The 21,929-nt window shown below is 37.4% G+C and overlaps 1 protein-coding gene across 2 annotated transcripts in view; it reads right to left on the bottom strand.

Annotated features, from left to right (window-relative positions):
• The window catches only part of rictora (RPTOR independent companion of MTOR, complex 2 a), a 36,890-nt gene that overhangs the window by 9,977 nt on the left and 4,984 nt on the right, over positions 1-21,929 (bottom strand). For both annotated transcript variants that reach the window (XM_067439577.1, XM_067439578.1), the window contains exons 4-31: positions 20,532-20,596; positions 20,264-20,395; positions 18,504-18,567; positions 18,265-18,391; positions 16,039-16,208; positions 15,873-15,940; positions 15,234-15,301; positions 15,066-15,148; positions 14,289-14,376; positions 14,090-14,180; positions 13,928-13,994; positions 13,754-13,834; positions 12,592-12,692; positions 12,316-12,481; positions 11,328-11,429; positions 10,652-10,698; positions 10,345-10,480; positions 8,563-8,762; positions 8,075-8,201; positions 6,726-6,890; positions 6,374-6,450; positions 5,666-5,744; positions 5,452-5,561; positions 2,961-3,048; positions 2,778-2,870; positions 2,553-2,659; positions 1,754-1,983; positions 1-680 (exon numbers count right to left, since the gene is read on the bottom strand). The exon at positions 1-680 is cut by the window's left edge and continues 317 nt beyond it. In XM_067439577.1, coding sequence (XP_067295678.1) covers positions 1-680; positions 1,754-1,983; positions 2,553-2,659; positions 2,778-2,870; positions 2,961-3,048; positions 5,452-5,561; positions 5,666-5,744; positions 6,374-6,450; positions 6,726-6,890; positions 8,075-8,201; positions 8,563-8,762; positions 10,345-10,480; positions 10,652-10,698; positions 11,328-11,429; positions 12,316-12,481; positions 12,592-12,692; positions 13,754-13,834; positions 13,928-13,994; positions 14,090-14,180; positions 14,289-14,376; positions 15,066-15,148; positions 15,234-15,301; positions 15,873-15,940; positions 16,039-16,208; positions 18,265-18,391; positions 18,504-18,567; positions 20,264-20,395; positions 20,532-20,596 — 3,612 coding nt within the window. The remainder of the gene's footprint in view (positions 681-1,753; positions 1,984-2,552; positions 2,660-2,777; positions 2,871-2,960; positions 3,049-5,451; positions 5,562-5,665; positions 5,745-6,373; positions 6,451-6,725; positions 6,891-8,074; positions 8,202-8,562; positions 8,763-10,344; positions 10,481-10,651; positions 10,699-11,327; positions 11,430-12,315; positions 12,482-12,591; positions 12,693-13,753; positions 13,835-13,927; positions 13,995-14,089; positions 14,181-14,288; positions 14,377-15,065; positions 15,149-15,233; positions 15,302-15,872; positions 15,941-16,038; positions 16,209-18,264; positions 18,392-18,503; positions 18,568-20,263; positions 20,396-20,531; positions 20,597-21,929) is intronic.

The raw sequence follows: 21,929 nt of genomic DNA, 5'->3' as shown, positions 1-21,929 counted from the left end.
GTTAGACTGAGCACTGAGTGAATGTTGCATTTTCACAGTTTTAGCGCTGACCACCGTGTTGAGGCTGGCGCAGTCCGTATCCATTGCCACAGCGGAGGGTGGCTCTCTGGAAGGTGAGGAGCTCATGGAGCTGATGCCACTGGTTGTAGTGTCCGTGTTGAAGCTCTGACTGCGGCTCTTAAATGTGCCGCCTCCTGGCAGCACAGAGGCACCGTCGCAGGTCAAACGCTCCCTGCTACTCCGCTCTCGCTTATGTTGACCTCTGCCCTCCGAATCCGAGCTTCCCTCAGTGGCGTACGGCTCTGCTACTGCCTTTATACCCACAAACGAGGTCTCAAGGCTAACCGTCGGGCTGCGGGGCATGCGACTGCCATTATAAAAGACCTCGCTTTGCCCTGAGTGGCCTGGAGAATAGTTTGAGGGTTCGGTTATAGTCCGGATGCGCCTCATGAGCTGGAGCTCCTCGGGTGATTTGCCTGCATTGGTTGTGCCTTTAGTGTCAGTGGGGCTTCGGCCCTTCTTACTGGGAAGAGATAGGGAGTTAAGAAAGCGGTTTCTGAGATGCGAGGGGGTGAGGATGTTGAACGGGCTTCTGTCCTTCGAGGTTTTTGTGTGTATAGAAAGAGAAGAATCCTCGTACATGTCCAAACCCTCGCGATCGTCATCCATGAAATACAAGCCTGAGAGCAACACATGCAATATTACAATAGACATAAAACAACAGATTGCAATGGCTAGTCATTAGGGGTGTAACAGTACACAAATCTGATGGTTCGGTACGTACCTCGGTTTTGAAGCCACGGTTCGGTACGATTTCGGTACAGCAGTTTTACAAAATTGCTTTTTATTTATTTTTTATTCAACAATGTTATATATACTGCAAAAAGTTGTGTCTGTCCTTAAATTAATTTAATTATAACTAAAAGTTTCTTAAAGATAATGCTGTAAACTATATAGGGATCCCACGAGCACTGAACCGAGAGCCCTGTACCGAAACGGTTCGGTACGAATACGTGTACCGTTACAACCCTAGTAGTTATGCATACAATTTTGCGTGGATACAATAATCAGTGTTACTGTTAACTTAAACCAAAACTATGAATAATATCTTTAATTTACTGAAATTAAAAGTTAAATTTTCTTTTAATCAAAAACTTAAATGGTTAATTTAATTAAATGATTTAAATGGTTTAAATTTAAATGGTATCATACAATTTAAATGGTTTAAATTTAAACTTAAATGGTTAATTTAATTAAATTGAATTAAATGGTTATATGTGAATAAATCTTAGATTCTCTAGATCTTCATTTGTGTTTTGAAGATGAAAAAAAGTCTTAAAGGTTTGGAACAACATTAGGGTGAGTAAACGATGACAATTTTCATTCTTGGGTGAACTATCCCTTTAAATGAAATTAATTTGAAATATTGCCTTGTCACCTAACAGAAATAAGTTAAAGTACTAAAATTAATGAATGCATATATATAAAAAATATTTAAATCATGCATAAAAGTCAATACACTGCAATTTTTCCTTAATCAGTACTAAATATCCTTTGGGCAATGTTAAGTTACTTTGATTAACAAAATAAATAAGAAACTCAAGAAGGACTAAAAAAGTTCAGACAATTTATCTGGCATATTAAAAGAATTCTGAGATGAAAAATTCCAATAATGCAATACAAATATTACAAAACTATGCGATATTATGCAATTGTTCTGCTGTTGACATGTTAACCATGTGCATTGACTCACTGGGTTGACTTTCACTCTCGCTGTTGTGGCGTGAGCTGGTGGACTCAGAGTTGAGGCTGAGTGTGCTGGGCACAGATGACAGTTCGCTGGGCAGCGGAGCGTCCACTTCATCAGGGCTGACGGGCCACTGATGCCTGCGGCTGTGCCGTACGGAGTCCCATCCCAAAGCCTTCAGCACATCACTGCCCTGTCGCGTGCGGCTGATCACGCCCAGCACATACACACACGTACTGCAAGGACAATGCTGGTGGTTACTTACTATACATATACATATTTAATTGACTGCCAGCATTTTTGATATTTTTCACAAAACTTTCAAGGCCTCCAGAATAATTTGTTGTATCTGGACATGCAATATGTTTTAAAAGAAAGAACAGAGCTTCTAGACTAGGTAAACCCAGCATGATCCGCAGGCAATTTTATTTCGCCCTGCAACTCAGTCTGGAAACCTGTTAATTAATTTCTGCTGCTTCTGTTACACTTTTGCGGGAACCAATCACAGACCGGCTTATCCATCTATCGCGCTATTGATGGGTTTAACACGAATACAGATAGAGAAACGATGGATGCCTGTTGATCACGCCTCTTGTGGTCTGATTTGTTAAAGGACTATCCTATTGCATACAGATTCATTTGAATTATGTTCATTTATCACACCTTTTGTGGTCTGATTGGTTAAAGGGCTCAATATATATTGATATGACTATGTTATGCATCAACTTCTTGATTTTCGACAGATGCTGTCTATGTGCATTGAGTTGTAATTAACCCAGTATATTCCTATATAAGGCAGTCTTACCCACGTATGGACAGAACTTCACAGTGCTGAGCCAGAGCAATAATATCTGGAATGATATTCTCCTCCTGTAGGAGGTTCAGACCCCAGTTTGAGCTGCCAATGTTGCCCTGGAACATATAAAATGTTAAAGATTACAACCATAAACACCACATACAATAACATTTAAGACATTTAAGGACATCCTTAGCTACTAAACCCATGCAGTAAGTCAAAACTACCACTGACCAGAGCCCATAGCGCCGCCTTCAGCAGTTTAACACCTTCCCATTTATCCAACACTGGAGATCGGACTGTGTAGCTAAGATCAGGGATAACACCCTAACAAATACACACACAAATACTATCAAATAAATGCACAAAACACAAAGCTATACATTGTCAGCCATCAGTTTGTGCATAATCGGTTACCTGAGCTTCCAGCAGCAGGCAGCCGGTTTTATCATGGACCAACTGCCCATATAAATGCACAGGGAGAAAGACATTTGGCCTCTGTAACCTACAACATGAGAGCGAGAGAAATATATATATACTATCTGCAGACAAAAAGAAAGAGCATGCTTCATATTCATAAGAGTGTTATTTTAGTATTACTTATATACTATTATAGTATTTAATTCATATTTTGAATGAGCTTTTAGGGTAACTAAGGGGAACACAAGGTTTCATTTGAAGAGTTTGGTTGCAAAACGCGATAAACGCCATTTTTTTGACATTTAGATTTTATTATTGGAAATCACTGTTTAGATGTACCTTAATCTATGTGTGAATTGCTGCCATTAATAAGATTTAAAGATTTTCATTTTAAGCCTCCTACAAAATAGATTTTTTCACAAAACGCGATATCCGCCAGCCCAGTTTCTTTACAAAGTGCGATAAAGAACGTTCAGGATGCTGCGCGAGCTCAGGATGTCACGCGAGGAGAGAGTCACCGCCGGTGAAGTGCTCCGAGTTTGCTCAGTGATTTAACGATAATAGCAAAACAAAAAACATTTTTAAAAAGAGGATTCAATAGGCTAAATAAAAAAGGTTTACCATTTAATTGTTTATACTGTAGGCGAGCTGTCAGTCACGTATAGGCTACGTCACTGATCAACAGCTGTCTGTCAGTCAGAGAATCAAAGCTTCAGAGTCAAGCTTAACGTTATGGATTTCGATGACGGATTGGAGCCGGTCAGGAAGGCATCTTAAGAAAATCATCAAAGGGAGAAGACCAAACGGGCAAGGCATTCAGGGGAGCGAAAACATCCAAAGATTTATTTCTGTCATCGTGCAACTGCGAGTAACGTTGGTCTGTGTCATGCGCGCGCACACACACACACACAAGCTTTACTTAATGGTATTACAGTAGAATATTATAGCCTATGGTGGATATATAGCGTTTTGCAAAAATAAAATAAAAAATAATAATAATATGTATGTTCTGGCCAAAACTTACTCGGAATCTTATTATTATTAATCAATCTCTGTATATACTATTCCATATGTTTATGATGTATTGTTTTTTTTAACCAATTTAAGATGTTTGACAATGTTAAGATAAATATGTTGCAGTTTGGCATGGTTTTTGACTTTTTTATGAACTATTTATGGACATAAAATTAAATTAAAAATATCCTGGATTTGAAGAATATTGTGTCCCCTGGCCTGCACTGAGCTCAAGTAATAGTTTAATGTACAACAATTGTGAATTAACTTGACTGTTGATGTCTTAAATAATAATGTCAAATAACCAACATTTCTCAAAATGGATATATCTCGTTTTGCAACAAAACTCTTCATTTGTTAATACTAAGCCCCTTTCACACAGCACGTTGATCCCCGAAAATTGCCATCAAATTGCCCAAGTGCCTTTCGTGTGAACGCAAACACATCCTGGCATTGATTCCGCGATCAATCCCGGATCAATGTAATAAAGAAATGTGCCATAGCGTTGATGCTGAAGCTGAAATCGTTCGCCAGAAAAGGTACACGAGGCACTAGTTTAAGATCCAATCAGAAGACAACTGCACGAGCATGGTTTCTCATGAGAGAAAAGTAAACTTAAGATGCTGCAGAGACATTACATGTTACATCAATGTCATGTGTCTTTATGAGATCTTCACGAGATGTGTGTGAATGCTCGCACAGATTTGAGAAAATCAATGACAGTGTAAATGAACCAAAATCAAATGATCTCATGATGGTGCATTTTCCTAAATCTCTGTGTGAATGGGGCTTTAGTTAACATGGACTCACAATGAAAAATACTTTCAGCCTTTACAAATACATTATTAAAATCAAAAGATGTACCTGTTAATATTATTTTATGAACCTAAGCTAACATGAACTAATAATGAACAGTATTAAAATATGTATGATTATATGTATAAATTAACATTAACATAGATAAATAAATACTAAAACAATGCATTTGTCACTGTTTGTTGATGTTATTTAATGCATTATCTAACATTAATTAATGGGACCTTATTGTACAGTGTTCTTGCTTTAATTTTTGGTTTTCATTTTAATTTGAGTAATTTAGTTATGTGCTGTTTTTATAAATATCTAATCAAGCATTTTTTTTGTTAGTTTTTTGTAAACTTTTAACATATTTTCAAGGTAACATTTTTAAGTTTTTTACATTTTTCATCTAATATTTTATTTAATTTCAGCTTTATTTCAATTACTGAAAACTTGTTTTTTAAAATAGTTTTAGTTTACAATAACACTACTAATTCATACCAAGTGTCAGGGACTTTATCAAATCCCTAACGTTAACTTTGCACCCCACCCATGGGTCAAATATTGCATTCAACCATTCAAAATATATTGCATAGCTGAAGTGGTAAGGTATTTGCACTACCAATGGTAATTTGTTAATATATGACTTCATTTATGAGATAAGCAGCGCTCGGACCTTTGGTTGCTGCGCCGGACGTAGTTGTCTCCGTCGACAGGTTTCCGGTATGTTGTGAGAGCTTCATTCAACTGCTCTTCAATCATGTCCACATACTTCAGATTATACTCCTGCAAAAACACACACGGCTTAACACATTTGCATTCAAGAGGAACAAACACTCACAGGTGTGAAACAAAACACTGAGAGAGTATTATTGGTTTGATGCTTTCACCTTCTGCCATTTATCCAGCTGTTTGTTGACGTAGCCTCTTTCATTGAGGTAAGAGAAGCCCTTTGGGATGGACAGGAACCTACAGAGGAGAACGGAGACATTTAACACTATGTTGGCAATGTTTTTTTTCTTGTAAAAAAAAAAAAAAAAAAAAAAGGTAATATATTCATAAATCCTTTTTGGAGTCAAACTCTTTTGACAAAGCTTGAACAAAATACTTTCAAAATTTAAGACTTTATAAAGCCGTGATAAAACGTTTTAATACTTTATAAGGGTCTTAATTTTCCCAAAATTGATTTATCACCTTTTAATACTTTTCAAGACCCCGCGGATACCCTCTTCAACCAGACCGCCTTCCTTCAGCACACCAGGTGGTCTGGCAGAAGCTATATATTTTGATTTAAAACATGTTAAATATAGTTTTTTTTTTCTTACATTTTTTAATTGGATGGATGCACTTTTTTGGGCTGCCATTCACTGTCATTATAAAGCTTGGATAAGCCAAGACATTTTTTAATATAACTCAGATTGTATTCGTCTAAAAGAAGAATGTCGTATACACCTAGGACGGCTTGAGGGTGAGTAAATCATGGGGTCATTTTTTTTATTTTTGGATGAACTATCCTTTTAACAGCTAATTTAAACTATCCCTTAAGCAACTGACTTATGTAGTAAGCATACATTAACTAAAAACCAAGAGTGTTTTACCTCAACAGCAGCAGAAGGCCTTTCTCTCCCAGGTGAGACAGAGCAGGTTTCATGTGGATCAGAGCATGTAGGTTGGCCTGGAGTTAAAAAAAAGAGTTGCTGTAAGAATATATTTACCTAATAAAAACCAGTCAGAGTCCTGGTTAACACTTAAAAAACACCAAAATACAGTATTATATAATAAACATTGCAATTCCAATAAGGTCTTCGCACCGATGGTGCTCGGGCCCTAATTATTTAATGCTTAGCAGATTATTGCCTAAATATTTAGACATTTCAACATTGATTTCTGAAACTACATGAAATAGTGATCTGGATTACATCAACTCCCTGTAGCTGTGATGCTGATTACCTTGTCTTCACAAGCTTCGTCCAGGATGTCCAAAGCCTCCATGGAGACGGTTTTGTTGTGGTCATGCAGCTGTGTGACCAGCAGCTCCATCCCCCAGTTACTGAAGAACTCAACATTAGCGCGCAACAGCACACGCAGGTGTTTGGTGGCGTACAGACGGCAGTTCTGTAGCAGGACATACAGGGAGAATCACTCAAACCCTCATTCAGATCAATCAGAATTCAAATATACAGTCAGGTTTTACAAGAATCATATAGGATGGATATACAAATTATAAACAAATCTTGAATGAAACACAGATTACTACAGAATAAATAAAGCATCTTTAGATCTTTAAATTGCCTTCTTTTTTTTACCAGTTTCAAAGAAATGTTATATGTTTGCTTTCTAATGCCATATTAAGATATCTAAATGCTATGTGCTTGCAAAGTAACTGCAACACTTTATATTGATGTAGCAGAATGAAAGGATCTAAAGGTGTGAAAAGTAAATTCATGAACTTAAATGTTTGCAACTAACCACAAGGGTTAAAGAGAGGGCGCACAGGAGGAGATTTAAAACCACAAGCTGAGAAAGTAGAGAAGTCACTAAAGTGACGAAGTTGAAGAGTGCAAGAAAAATGACAGCGTAGGAGGAGAAAGGACAAGTCACAGAGACTGATAATCCTACTACAGGAAATTGGCTCAATATAAATGAACTGGAATTCCCCCAAAAGAAATTTAAAAAGACTCTGAAATATAAAAAGCACTGCCTGAAGGACTCCTGATATCCTAAAGAGGGATGCTTAACAGCATCTCCAATATTGCTGTTTAGAGCTTGTATTGTAATGTACCCAATAAAATAAGCGTTTTAAATGTTATGATTGCCTCCTGTGAGACTTATCTACAACAAACTACAAACTGAGCCTCAAAAATGAACAATCACAACAAGGGAGTCTTCTGTGTCATTCCTGAAGAACTACCTGCGGGCAAATGAGTACATAATGGTCTATCTGTATCCATCCATTCATCCCTTCATCCATCATTCTGTTTATCCATCTGTCCGCCATTCTGTCCATCTATCCATCCAGCATCATACTGTTTAACCATCCATCCATCCATCCATCATCCATCCATCCCTCCCTTCCTCCCTCCTTTTTTAATGTCTATATAGTTTTAGTTTTTATTAATTTTTATTCCAGTTTAACTAAACGAAACAAAAATAAGAAACAAGTTACATTTTTTATATTAGATTTTATTTCAGTTAAACTTTATTTTATTTCAGATAAATCAAAAAATTTTATGGTTTTAGTTTCAGTAAAGTATAACAACCCAGCTGAGAAAGCAGAAATGCCTTGAGTGTGATCTTACGTCAGTGGCCGCCGTGAGGATCTTGGACAGAATAACTCGAGCGAGTCCGTCTCTGCTGTAGTCCAGAGTGGAGACCGTTAGTTTCAGCAGTTGGTCATGGTTTTTCATCGAGCACAAGTTTAACAGACTGTACAAAACAGATCAAAACCAAAAATAGTTTAAATCACACTACTACCAATGCACCATAGTATTGACATGACTGGAACATGTTTTTTTTTGTGGCATATTTATTTGCAGCACATTTTCAGTAATGTTAAAGGTTTGCTTGAACACAACATTTTTGTATTGTATGTTTTTTTTTCTGAACATGGTACTATAGTAATACCACAGTTAAATGGAGTAACATGATACCACCGTGAGTATATCCTGGAGTAAGAAGTAAGAACTGGTGTATATGAATATTGTAATAATACCATTCGTTACATCACTGTAATATGTTACCACCACAGTACTTTCAACACTTAACATATTAAATTGTGTGTTCTCACCACTGAAATGCACCACATTTCTCCAGCATTTTGACCCCGTTTGGCTGTGAAGAAAGAGTACCCAGAAACAGGAAGTAGTGCTGACTGAGGGTGCTAAGAAGGCCATTGCTATGGAGACTGCGTTCAGGTTTAAGCCCAGAAGAGGATGTGAGCCACTGGACGATATCCTTCACCAACTCGTCTAAATACATCTGACCATCCTACAAAAAAAACAGAAGGCAATAAACCAAGTTAAAGGAACACTCCACTGTTTTTAGAAATAGGTCTTATTCAACTTTTTTCCTACATTTAGATATGTGGGCAAAAGCATTTTAGTTTGGCAGGGCTGTGCTAGCTTGGCGATTTCCTAGGCAGATATTGACTTGGGACTTTATTATGGGGAAGCACAGGCGAAGCACTGCTACTTGTGTAGCAGAGATATCACGCAACACATTGCGATCGCTCAACAGCCGGAGGACGTGAGGATGAGAGCCGTGATATATCTGCGCCCAAGTAGCAGTGCTTTAGCCTGGCTCTGCCCTCCTACGTACTTCCGCTCAATTTTCATTTTCCTTCAGTACTACGTCTGAGACTACGGTCTGGACCGTTTTTTACCGGTCCAATCAACGAACAGAGGAAGTGGCTGAGAACGATGACGTTGATGTCGTGCGCTAGTTTGAGTTTGTAGTTCAGTAATGGCGGCGGAGAAAGATGCGAGTGAAACCATTCATTCTGTTGTGGCACCGCTGCTGAATATCCAGAAGTTAAAGCCGGAGCAAGAACAATCTTTGCTGAGGTTTGTTGGTGGCCATGATGTTGTGGCTCTCCTCCCCAACAGGGTGAATTTGGGAAAAGTTTTATTTTCCAGCTTGCTTCTTTAGTGGTGAAGGAGTTGGCTGAAGCCCTATTCGGACGGTAGGCTAATTGTTTCTCGTGAGGTCGGAAGGTATTGCCATCATTTAAGTTACAGGGCCCGGGGCTAGTCAGTGATTTTATTGCCATCCATCTCTCAAGACCCGCGTAAAAATCCTCGGCCGAGTTACCTACTGCTTTTGACAAACACCAAGGTCGTGTGGTGATGTAAAAGCTGTTTTAAAGAATATATCACTTCAAAATTCACTGTTTATAATCATTTTTTACCACTGCAATACCGTACGTTGCACTTTGCTGTTATTTGGATGCATTTCTAGACTTGTATTTCTTTAAAATGCTGGGAGGAAGAAAAAATAAATAAACGGTTGATTTTAGGGCTGCACAGTTTGTTCAAAATGTTGTGATTATACAGTACATCAATATGGCTATAAAACAATAATAATTAATATAATTAAAATATACAAATGACTAAAAAACAATAAGAAATATTCCTATTGTATTATTTAACTGCAAAAACAAAACAAAAAAACTGAGTATTTAAGAAAATAATATGATCATTTTATTTTACTTTACAACTTTAAAATGACAAAACTCTTGCCTTCTTAATTTTCTGACTTTTATTTAGACAGGACATCGCAGGGAGTCCTTAAAGCTTCTCTTTTGTTGACGAGCGCTTTGCATTACAAGTCTGAGAAGATAGTTAGCGGGTGTTGCGTTCCCAAATAGAGCAGATGCAGAGTTGGAGCAGCTAAATGAACCAAGATGCTTTGAAACACTGAAAACACCAGATCATGAACTGCTTGTGTGATGAACACAGTGCCGAGCTCCACTATGAAACATGCAGCACATTATGTTTATCACAGCCTTTGTGATTTGATAATTGCACTAATTTATTAATAGGTTCAGGAGCTTAATTGTTTGCCTTCTCACCTCATCCGAATCCAAGAGGAACTGGTTGAACTGGCAGCCCGCCACCGTTAGCTGTCTGGCTTTGGCGTGATCCAGCTCCAGGGCTGAGTACAGCTTACTGCTGGGCTTATAGAAATACAGCAAACGCCTTACAAACCTACACACACACACACACACACACACACACACACACACACACACACACACACACACACACACACACACACACACACACGTTAGGGATGTAGTTTGAGGTTAATGCTTAGAACGAAAATGACGCACATGTCTGATGTCTGCTGATGGGTCACAAAACACACGCTGGTCTTACTTGTGCATCTGCTCATCCTTGTTGTTTCTGAGATTCACATTTGGCCACTAGAATAGAAAAAACAACAACATACAAAGAAGGATCGGTAAGATTTTGTAATATATATCAATATTACTGTTATTAATGTAATTTTGATTAATAAATGCAGCCTTGGTGAGCATAAGAAGTTTCTTATACTATAAAAAAACTATTTTCATATGCATATATTTTACAATGTAATCTATTAGTGATCAAAGCTGAATTTTCAGCATTACTCCAGTCTTCAGTGTCACATGATCCTTCAGAAATCATTCTAATATCAGGATTTGATGCTTTAAAAAAAAAAAAACCCTGTTTTTTTTTAAACACCCTAATTAAATGACATTCTGACATTTAAAAGTGACTAAAGTGTCAAGGGTCACCGTATAGCACACTATAATAATTAAAGTATATAGCTCTATATTGAGCTGTTTAAAGCAGAGATATTTTACAGATTGGAAATTATAAATATGTATTATTTCAGGAATATATGAATGCAACTTCCTGAATTAAGCATGCAATGTAGTAACACCATAGCACTACACTCTGAAAACTACTCAGTTGTTTATCATAACAGTTTTACATACAATTTGTCAAAATTAGTAGGCAGTAGATAGTACACTGTAGCATTAAACTTTACCTTCAGTACAAAAATTACCTTCAGTATAGTGATAATCAGAACCCAGTTCCAATCCAGGTTCTGTTTGTGATTGAGGATCTGACTGTCCCTCAGATTCATCATCAGGGCCTCTTCAGTGTCCTACATCACACAAACAACAAACAACGTATCTTATTACATTAATCTATATATTGATTGGAGATCTCCTGCAATAGGTTTAAATGCATTTAAGGTCAAAAAACACTAACATTTTCTTATGATATAATTTGCAACGTCAACTCTTATCTCACAATGTCTGAAGCAGTTTAATAAAGGACTCAGCCTCTAAACCCCTCATTTCTGAGAGCCTACTCTGCTCTGATTGGTCAGATAGCGGAGTGTTATGATTGGTTGAGAGATAATGGTGCATGCCAGAAAAGAAACGCCTATAACAATTTCTGAATTTCAGCTCCACAGGCTTCCACACCACTTGTATACAGTGATACGAACAGTAACGATGGTGTTGGTTTTATCGTGTTAACTCGGAGTACAAGTTCTCATCCTTTCGATGTGCATTCAAAATGCATATGTTTTTGCAGTACAGAAAACAGCATCTTCAGCATGTCAACAATATGAACGATACTCTTCCAGTCTCAGCTACAATTACTGTGTTTGAGGGCGGGTCAAATTAGACATTGCTCATGGGCAGCCAATGAAGACAATATGCAAATGTGTTACAAACCTACGTAGATTTGAGCAGGAAGTGAGACTGGAATTACTAATGACTCGTTTCAGGCAGAATCAGATCTTTCTTTTAGGAGACTCTAACTCCATTCATCCAAACTTTGCAGACTTTTACATTCACAAACCACTAAAGTACACACTTACATGAAAGGTAATAACTAAAAAAAGCATAATGGGGTACTTTGATGGTTCTAAACGTAGGCACCATTTTATTTAAGCAAAATTGAATTTCAGCATTCTTTTGATTTTGGGGTGAAATTATCCAGACATGTGCTTGAAAGGTCTAATAATATAGTGTGTGTACCTTCACAATATAGATGTCCTTGTGCGGACGCTGGTGCTGGTCTCTCTTGTGAGTGGAGGTGGACGTCCTGTGCAGGATGTGATCCAGGTATAGACTGTAAGGTTTGGGGCCACGTCGCTTCTTTTCGTGGAATCGCTTCAGGTGGTTCACGGCTGCACTGGCACGACTGGAGCAAACGAGATTCAGAAGCAAAAATTAACTACCCGTTACCAGAGAATGCTGTTGGCCACATGCTCATGGATTATTATTTGAGTGTGTTTGCACTGTTGCACTCACAGCCGTTTCTCCTGAGAGATATCAAAGGAAGCAGCCATGTTGATTAGCGTAGGGAGACAGTGCAGATGATGACTATGAGAGTGAGGAAGAATTGTATTGGCCTGGAAGAGAGAAGAATCAAGATAAAGATGTAGGTCAATAAAGCATTTTAGGTTTAAAAAAATAAAGGCTAAAAGAGAAATTAAACAGCAGTCCAAATGTGTGTGCAGACAGAGTGTAACATTTACATACGTAAGTGACAATCGCAAGCAAATCACATACATTTTGACAAATTGTAACATTATATAAGTTTTAAACCGCAATGTAAAACCAAATGTAAAATGAATGGTTTACTAACAGATCAGTCACTATGGTACATCGTCCAAAAACCTTTTGTTTTTGTTTTTACATAATCCTTTTTAATTTACGAGCAAAAGTTCATCTAAGAAAGAAGCTTTAGGATCATTAAATGTTATTTACATCGTTATCATCAGGACATTTAAGCACATTTTGACACCCAAATTCTCAATTTCACAATGAGTCTTTATTTATTTCTGGTTGATATATATTTAAAGTTTATCTAAGAAGGTTTTTATTCCTTTCACTGCCATACAGTGCTATTTTAGTATTATTTATATACTATTATAGTATTTATTTTGACTAAGCTTTTTTTATTTATTTTATTTTAAGTTTAGTTTATATATGCTGTTGTAATTTTTATTAATAAAAAAATCAATTTAGCTTTTATTTATTTTTATTTCAGTAATTTTAGTACTTAAACTTTCTTTAGAATAACTTTAGAATAAAATTCTATTTATATTTATGTTTTATTTCAGCTTTATTTGAAATGACCAAAAACATTTTTTTAGTTAATAACATCACTGATGCCATAGGCAAAATTAACAAAAAAATTCAATAGCACCATCAAAATGTGAACGAACAAAAAATATTGCACTGAAAAAAATTATTACAATATTACAGTAATAAAAGTGGCAGATCTGATTGTTGAAGAGCTTTCTAAAAAATGTTTTAACTAAAGCTACATGCATTTGTGTACAGTTTATAAAAACATAGGTGTCTAATATGAATTACATATTATAAGTTTACAGCACAGTAATGAATAATTATAGACTGTAAAAAGTTAATGTTGGGCCCTGTTTACAGGCCTGTTGTAGTGTAGTACCATGTGCAGAAGTTCTCCGAGCAGTATAGTGGCTCTCACTGATATCTGTCCATCACTGCTGGTTACAACCTCCACCAGACCCTGAGCAAACCGAAAAATCATAAATAATAACATCACAGACCTGTCACATTAAAGGAAACCAAGGATACATCAAGAGATCTTGTGATTATATACCTCCAGTAGTCCGCTGTTGATAAAGGCAGACAGCAGTAGAGCCAGGTAGTTGTCCATGAGGTCTGGTCTGGTAATGGAAAACAGAAGAACAGGAATACAACATATAACCCAGAATATTCCCAAAATATGTGATGTGTGTTAAGTCAGTTGGATGTGTCTCACCTGGATCGTGCTCTGTGAGGCAATATGACTTTGGCTTCTGCAGCAACAAACCCATCGGATAGTCTCCAGCTGTCCTGAATCCTGCTGGGGTCTGAATAGCACAAACATCAGCATGAAACGCACATCCCAGACCAAAGACCTCTGAGTTTACAGCAGTCCGTGAGGCATTTTTGCGCTAATGAATCGAGGTGTTCCTTACCCACACTGTGCAGAGCTTCCTCAAAATCTCCTGTCACTATAGGAACAGGCAATCTGAAGATCTCATACATGACTTCTAATAAGGCTTTCTGTAGACAAAAACATAAACGGGCAGATCTGGCTTTAAAATTGATTCATTTCTGTGAATCAGTTCGTTCGAACTGACCTTTTCAGTAAATCAGTTGGAAACAATGTTTTAACACTTACTCTAGGTTTCTAATTCATCATTCAAATGGAAATTAATGCACTTTATAATGTTTTAGTTAAAATATATGTATGTAAATATTGCTGTTCATGTATGCCCAGAAGGTTATATTTGTCTTTTTAAGTCTCTAATACTCACCAAGGCTGCATTTAACCAACCATAAAAACAGTAATATTGTGAAATATTATTACAATTTAATTGTGAATTGTTAATTTATTCCTGTGATCAAAGCTGATTTTTTTTAGCATTATTACTCCGGTCTTTAGTGTCACATGAAACATCAGAAATCATTCTAATATGCCGATTTGCTATTTCTTATAATCAATGTTGAAAACAGTTGTTCTGCAATATTTTTGTAGAAATACCCACTATCCATTGCTGAACAATAATACCAGTATTTGTTTGAAATAAAAATATTGCGTAACACTAAACATATTTACTTTCACTTTTGAATGGTAGTATATATTAAATTCAATTTTGTATTAGCTATTTCGTCCAGCATTTCTGATAAGAGAGCAGAGAGTTAATAAAGCTAACACACGTTAGTCTAAATCACAAAAAAACAATGCTCACCCTGACATCCATGTTTGGTATACAGAGCAGGCCTATCAAAGACTGGACCCCTGAGTTTCCTGCTTTACACAGGTTTATGATACCTGTAGGAGAACAGCAGAAGAGAAGGATGAAGAGCAGAATCTGGGTGTTTCTCTTTTCTACTGATGGATGAAGTAGATTTCATACCTGACCAAGAACGGAACGCTGCCACGATGGCCATTTTACTGGCTAAAAAACGAGCTTCTCTGTCCTCCCTGTGGAGCACAACAATTCAATAAACTATTTTAAAATTGCACATGATCATAGTGCATTGCAGGTTTATAAGGTTGGCACAGCTCAGAAACATGCACAAAAGCATCATACAGCATCACCAACAAACACACACGGTAACACTTTAGTTTATGGTCCAATTCTCACTATTAACTAGTTGCTTAGCATGCATATCACTAGATTTTTGGCTATTTATAGTACTTATAAAGCACATATTAATGCCTTATTATGCATTGCCATATTCTATATATCTCCTTATTATTCTATAAACTCCTTATTACTGCTTATTATAAATTAGTGAGGTAGTTGTTAAGTTTAGGTGTCAGGTAGGATTAAGAGATGTCGAATATGGTAATGCAGAATAAGGCATTAATATCTACTAATAAACAGCCAATATCCTGGATATATGCATGCTAATAAGCATTCATAGTAAGAATTGGACCCTAAACTAAAGTGTTACTAAAAATTATACATAGAACTATGGATAAAATAAAATAATAAAAATTCTATTAATCATTTAAAATGTAATCAACTGAATAAAATAACAGGGCTCACTTGATTTGTGCCTCTGCTGTGTCAGGGTTGTGTCTGTAGTGAAAGTCTGTGTAAGGTGCAAGGATTTGCTGGGGGGGACAAGAACATTCACTGCTGTCAGACATTTTTACTTAATTAAATTAAATCTGAGCAAGACTCATGACTCATGCACGTATGGTATGCATACCTCCAGTTCAACATCAGGGCGTATGTACTGGCGTGTGTGCGGGTGATTGAGCAGGTGCAGTATGGTGGTGATCAGGGCCTCGTTGATGCGGCTCAGCTGACAGTCGATGACATTCTTCAGGATGGTGCTCAGACCCCCCCGCTGGGCCACCACCTCTGGGTTCTTCAGTGCTGGATGACAACAGAGATATATTCTTGATATACACATGTCATAAAAGACATTACCTTCATTATATGGTTTAAATTATACAATAACACATGGCTGGTCGATAAATAGATATTTATCCTACATCTAAAGTCTGCATATTCTGTGTGCGCTGTTATTATTAATAAGGAAAAATCATATGAAACAGATATTTTTTATACATGTTTTAATTTAAAAAATAAAAATGCTATGTTTTGTTGCAAATTATTTGTTATAGTTACAATGTATTATTTTAAATGATGGATTAATTGTTAATTAAATGTTAATTTGTTTTATGTATTCATTCCCTTAGACATTTTGGATAATAACCTTTATTGTATTAAATCTTAAAACACAAAATCCAGAAAAGATTAAATTAATGTAAAATTTTAATATATAAAGAAATAAAGGGAAAAAAAGATAATGAAATGAATGGGTGGGTGGGTGGGAGGAATAAATAAGATGTGTTTTTGCATCTTTCAAATACATTTTTAATTTTTTTTAGTAAAACTTTAAAAAAATGTTTTGCCAAAAATAAGTCACATTTATATCAAAATAGAATGGGCATTAAAGTCATGTGTCCACCAAAGCAATTTTTCCAGAGACTAGCATATTATTTAAACTCTTTTCAATGGGATAGTTGAGTTTTAAAACTACAGCAGCGTGACAAGGCGCTAACGCTGCATTCACACGGGGCGTAGGCGTTAACGCTTCCCATTTACTTTGAATGGGTGACATCATCCGTTGCCGAACTGAATTGTGGGTTCCGTCGTGGCGCTTCACTCGCGTTGCAAGCGGCAGAAGTTGAAGAATTCTCAACTTTTCAAGCGCCAGCGCAGGCGTCATCCAATCAGATCGCCGTATGCAAATGTCCTCAGCAGACGCTAGCCAATTGCGTTCATTACTGCTCCGTGAACCATCCAGACCATAGACCGTTAAAAATCCAGACGCAGCTCCTGGACCACTACGTGATATTCTTCCCGCTGTCGGCGGTTTTTCAGGATTTAATGTACTTAACAGCTTCGTGCACCTGTGCAGTGCGCTGACAACAACTACACGGGCAATCGCACTGGCACATACAACCAAAAAAGGCGCTTTTTTGTGTTGTGTTTTGGTCCAAGCGGCAAGTTAATGTGATTGGCTGTTGGCACTATGACGATCGCGTCAGCACCCAGCTTCAGCCACGCCCTCCGTCAAGCGTTAACGCCTACGCCCCGTGTGAATGCGGCGTAAGCATCTAAGTGCCAAGTGCTCTGTGGATTAAATATTTGACTTTGGGTAAAACACATCGCTCATAACCGCCACTTTTACCTAGCCATCCATTCACAGTGGAGGATGGGGGGAACAAACACCACACTGACCAGCCATCACAGTCTGCTTGTACAACAATAACAACATGCACATCTCTTCATCTATCGGTCTTTCGGTATGTGAGCTAAGTCCACAAGACCGAAGGCTGTCCAATTCTTCATTTAAGCTTAAAGAAGTGCTCATGAGCGCCCCCTTTGCGGATGCTATGCGCCCTCGATGCGCACTTCAGCTGAGCCCGCAAGTTTGCCAGCTACGCAGAGGACTTCTACACGGCAGTTAAAACGGCATTACATTGTGAAAGTGCGGACTCAAAGGAAGACAGTGAGGGTTTAGGGTGCCATTTAGGACATGGCCTATCAGCCTACCGGTCCTCTGTTTGATGCCTACTTGTACTTTCAAAACACTTTCAAACATTCCTGCGCATTTGATCATTATAGCCAATCACAGGCACATCCGATGAGTGCGTGAGCACAATGGCCAGTAAGAGGTGTTTACGATTCCAGCTCAACAGAGCTCAAAGTCACATTTGAATATTTCAGCATCGATTTGGTATCGTGGTCGCTACTTTTGACAACACTAACCAGCACATATAGCATCTAAATATTTTTCACGTTCATTCACTAAAATGAGTATTAGTGCACCTCTCCTCAACATGCCACAAGATTTGACAGTTTGGTATGTGCCACAGAATACTAAGAGTGATCACTGACTTAAACACCACTAATAACTCACCAAGTTCACAAATGATGGCGATGCAGGCTCGAACCATGCGATCTCTCTCCTGCAGCCCATCATTGCCCACTGCGATCAGAGAGTTCGTCACAGAGCTGGGAAAGAGCTGGGCGTTCACCGTTATCATCTGAATGGGCAAAATAACAGATTGAGATCATAAGCACACCCAGCACATAAAACATAAAGAGGTTACACTGAGTTCAACAGTGTCAACCTGAATGAGAATTTAGAGATCGTACCTTTCTGACCAGTCTGAGGGCTTGAGTTCTCTCCACCTCATTACTCTGCTGAATGTCAATACACCTGAACACAAATCAGCAAGTTTGAAGATAAACACTCAAACTTCTCATCTGAGGCCTTCTGACCAGGACAAGGGCACTGAAAGTCAAGTTCACCCACCGAGCACTTTAAAGCAGCACTAGGTAACTTTTCAACCTTCATAATATATTTTTTAAGACTCTTGTGATGATAAATCGACTTACAATAGGTTGAATGACACGTCTGCCATAGCCTGATGGGGTCTGTATCGTTTTTAATCGTACTTTTAAACTTCGGGTTTCGGGTAGTAACCCGAGAAAAAGAAAAGAACTACAAAATTCGACTGCTTTACGGCATATACGTCACTTCCACCAACACACACACTTCCTTACATTCGGACGTGCGAGCCCAACTTTGTTCGTCGGATAATATAGTCATGTCCGAAGCAGCAGAGACAAATAAGAAAGAAAAGGTTTTGTTGGAGGAAAGCAATAAGAGGAAATGAAAAAATGATGGGATTAAAGGCAGGACGAGGATCAAAATGTGACCAGGGTTTGCTCGTCGGCGTGAGCTGAAGGAGGCGTGCCCGACCGATGCGGTCCTGCTTGTTACGGTGAGCTACCACTCAAACATTGAACTGAAGTATCATATAGATTCTGTAAAACGGTAACCAATAGACTACTATAATGACGCTGGCTTGTAAACGTGAGCATCATGATTATTTGGCGTTTGAAAAAAACAAAACCCATGAAATTATATTCATATGACATGCTGAAACATAAGCCACTGACTGTAACGTTACCTGGGATGAAGACATTTCACACGCGACGCCAAAAGAACTCCTCTTGCAGTTTTCAGGGGTTTTCAGCAGTTTTCTGTTAGTGCTGCACCGACCCGCGGGACGCTTTTATGAAGTTATTTGGCCCGCACCGCACCACTGTATATATTTTTACAACACGCCGCGCACCCGCGACCATTAAATAGACATACGGGGTCAGCGGGTTATGAGACGACCCACGCATCACTAGTTCAGGGCTATCAGGGTTGTCATGTCAACAAATGCACGCGCGATGGCATCCCCTGTTGTAGGATGACTGAGCTTACGACAGTAGTTGAGGACATTATTTTTTCCAAACTGTAGGGGGACCCAGAGAGCAAAAGTAGCCAAGTGGGGCTTTAAAGCTTAAAGCAATACTCCACCGGTTGTCTCCACTCCAATGTCAGCGTGGTGACATTTTGATAGCATTTAGCTTAGCCCACTAAGCCCAGTTTATTCACTAAGTTACCAAACAAAGATCAAGTTAGAAGCGACCAAACACCTCCACGTTTCCCTGATTTTTCGTTTTATTTTGTGTCAACATACTTGGTCATTCAACTGTACTTAAATAGGGAAAACGTGGAGGTGTTTGGTCGCTTCTAACTTGATCTCTATTTGGTACCATAATGAATGAACTGGGGTTAGTGGGCTAAACTAAATACTATCAAAATGTCACCACGCTTTAGAGCGATTAAGTGCACGCACTGAGACGAGAGAGGTATGCATCAACTCATCTTAGTTAAGGGAATAACAGTTTAATATGAACAAGCGGTGGAGTATCGCTTTAACAATTTAATTTTACATCAAAAAGACAAATTATTTCACAAATCTCAGACATAAACACAACATAAGACAGTAAGGCATCTACATCATCTCATTGTTTTGTTTAGACACTGAGGAAGTTTAGCAGGTGTGCAAGCTCACCTGGAGATCAGGTAATCCACCTGCAGCTGAAGAACTTTCTGGAGGATGCTGCTATCACAGATCAGATACCGCAGCGCTCTCAAACCTGCAGCCCGAACCTCCTTCACCTCATTCAGCAATGCCACACGCAGACTAAAACAATAAAGAAAGAATGAGAAACACAAGAAGAGCTCTCCAAATCATTCATCTGTGAGATGGATGGCGCCTATGTAGTCAGTGACCAGCCATTAGAACAGAATAAGGGAAAATGATCAACTGTTGAACTTACCAAATGATGATTTCCTCGTGTGTAAATCCTAATTTCTCTTCACAGTGACTTACACTGATTAGGAGCTGAAAGAAAACGAGAAAGAGAGAGATTATATTTATTACCATTCAAATCCTTGCGAAGTCAAAAGGACCCAAAGCCCTAGAATTAAATATAAAAGAATTAATAAAAATAATAAATAAATCATAATTTCAGCACATTCTTTCAAATTAAATATAAAAGAATTAATAATAATAATAAATAAATCATAATTTCAGCACATTCTTTCAAATTAAATTCTAAATAGCTCACAATTTCATGCATAACCCTTTTAATTCAGCATAAAATATTTTACAGTGTTTTTGCTGACTTCATGCAAAATTATATGACTACAAATTATACAAATATTTCATGACTGTTGCCACTAGATGACCTTATAGCTCTATATGGAGCAAATGAGCTGTTCCGCTGGGCCTTAAGTGTCTCTCTTCAGTATACATTCATAATTAGATACACATGTAAACATTGTAAAATATTTTTTTTTTGGTAAAGTTTAAGCATTTTTTGTTTTGTTTGAATTGAGCATTTTTAGTTTTTTTTTCTGTGCACTGAAGAATTCCATTAATTCCTAAGGGGGTCAGAATTGACCCACGAGGGAAGGATGTTACTTTTTTAATTTCAAGCACAAAACTCATTGAATCCAGTAAATTGTTCTGTATTTGTAGTTCAAGTGCATCAAAAGTCCCGAGGTCTTGGAGCACTCTGATGAACACTATTTGTAATTAAAAATAAATAAAAATAAATGTTAACCCTCGTGAAAATGACGTGCTGGAAGGATGAGGGTTAACATTACTAATCACAAATATTTTTGTTTTTTAACTTTTTATGGTGTTTAGAATTTACAGAATACGCTACAGTTTAAAAGATTATTTTATTTTTATCAAAATAAATACTTTTATTCAGCAAGAACTAATTAAATTGATCAAAAATTACAGTAAAGACAATATTACAAATTACAATTTTACAAAAGATTGATTTTTCCAATAAATGCTGTTCTTTTGAACTTTCTATTTATCAAATAATCCTGAAAAAAGCACAACCGCCTTCACAGCATTGATAATAATAAAGATATCAGAATACTATAATGATTTCTGAAGGATCATGTGACACTGAAGACCGGAGTAATTGGAAAATTCAGCTTTGATCACAGGAATAAATTTCATTTTAAAATATATTTAAATATAAAACAGCTCTTTAAAATTGTAATAATATTTCACAATGCTACAGTTTTACTGTGTTCTTGATCAAATAAATGCAGCCTTGGAGTTTTTAAAAAAAAGTTTACTTACCCCAACATTTTGTACGGCAGTGTATATTTAGAACCCTTCAATTTTATACCTAAATAAGTACTAAAAAGGT

Source organism: Pseudorasbora parva, chromosome 3 (assembly GCF_024679245.1).
Source record: "Pseudorasbora parva isolate DD20220531a chromosome 3, ASM2467924v1, whole genome shotgun sequence".
Lineage (NCBI taxonomy): Eukaryota > Metazoa > Chordata > Actinopteri > Cypriniformes > Gobionidae > Pseudorasbora > Pseudorasbora parva.
This window is presented reverse-complemented; position numbering and strand designations above follow the sequence as displayed.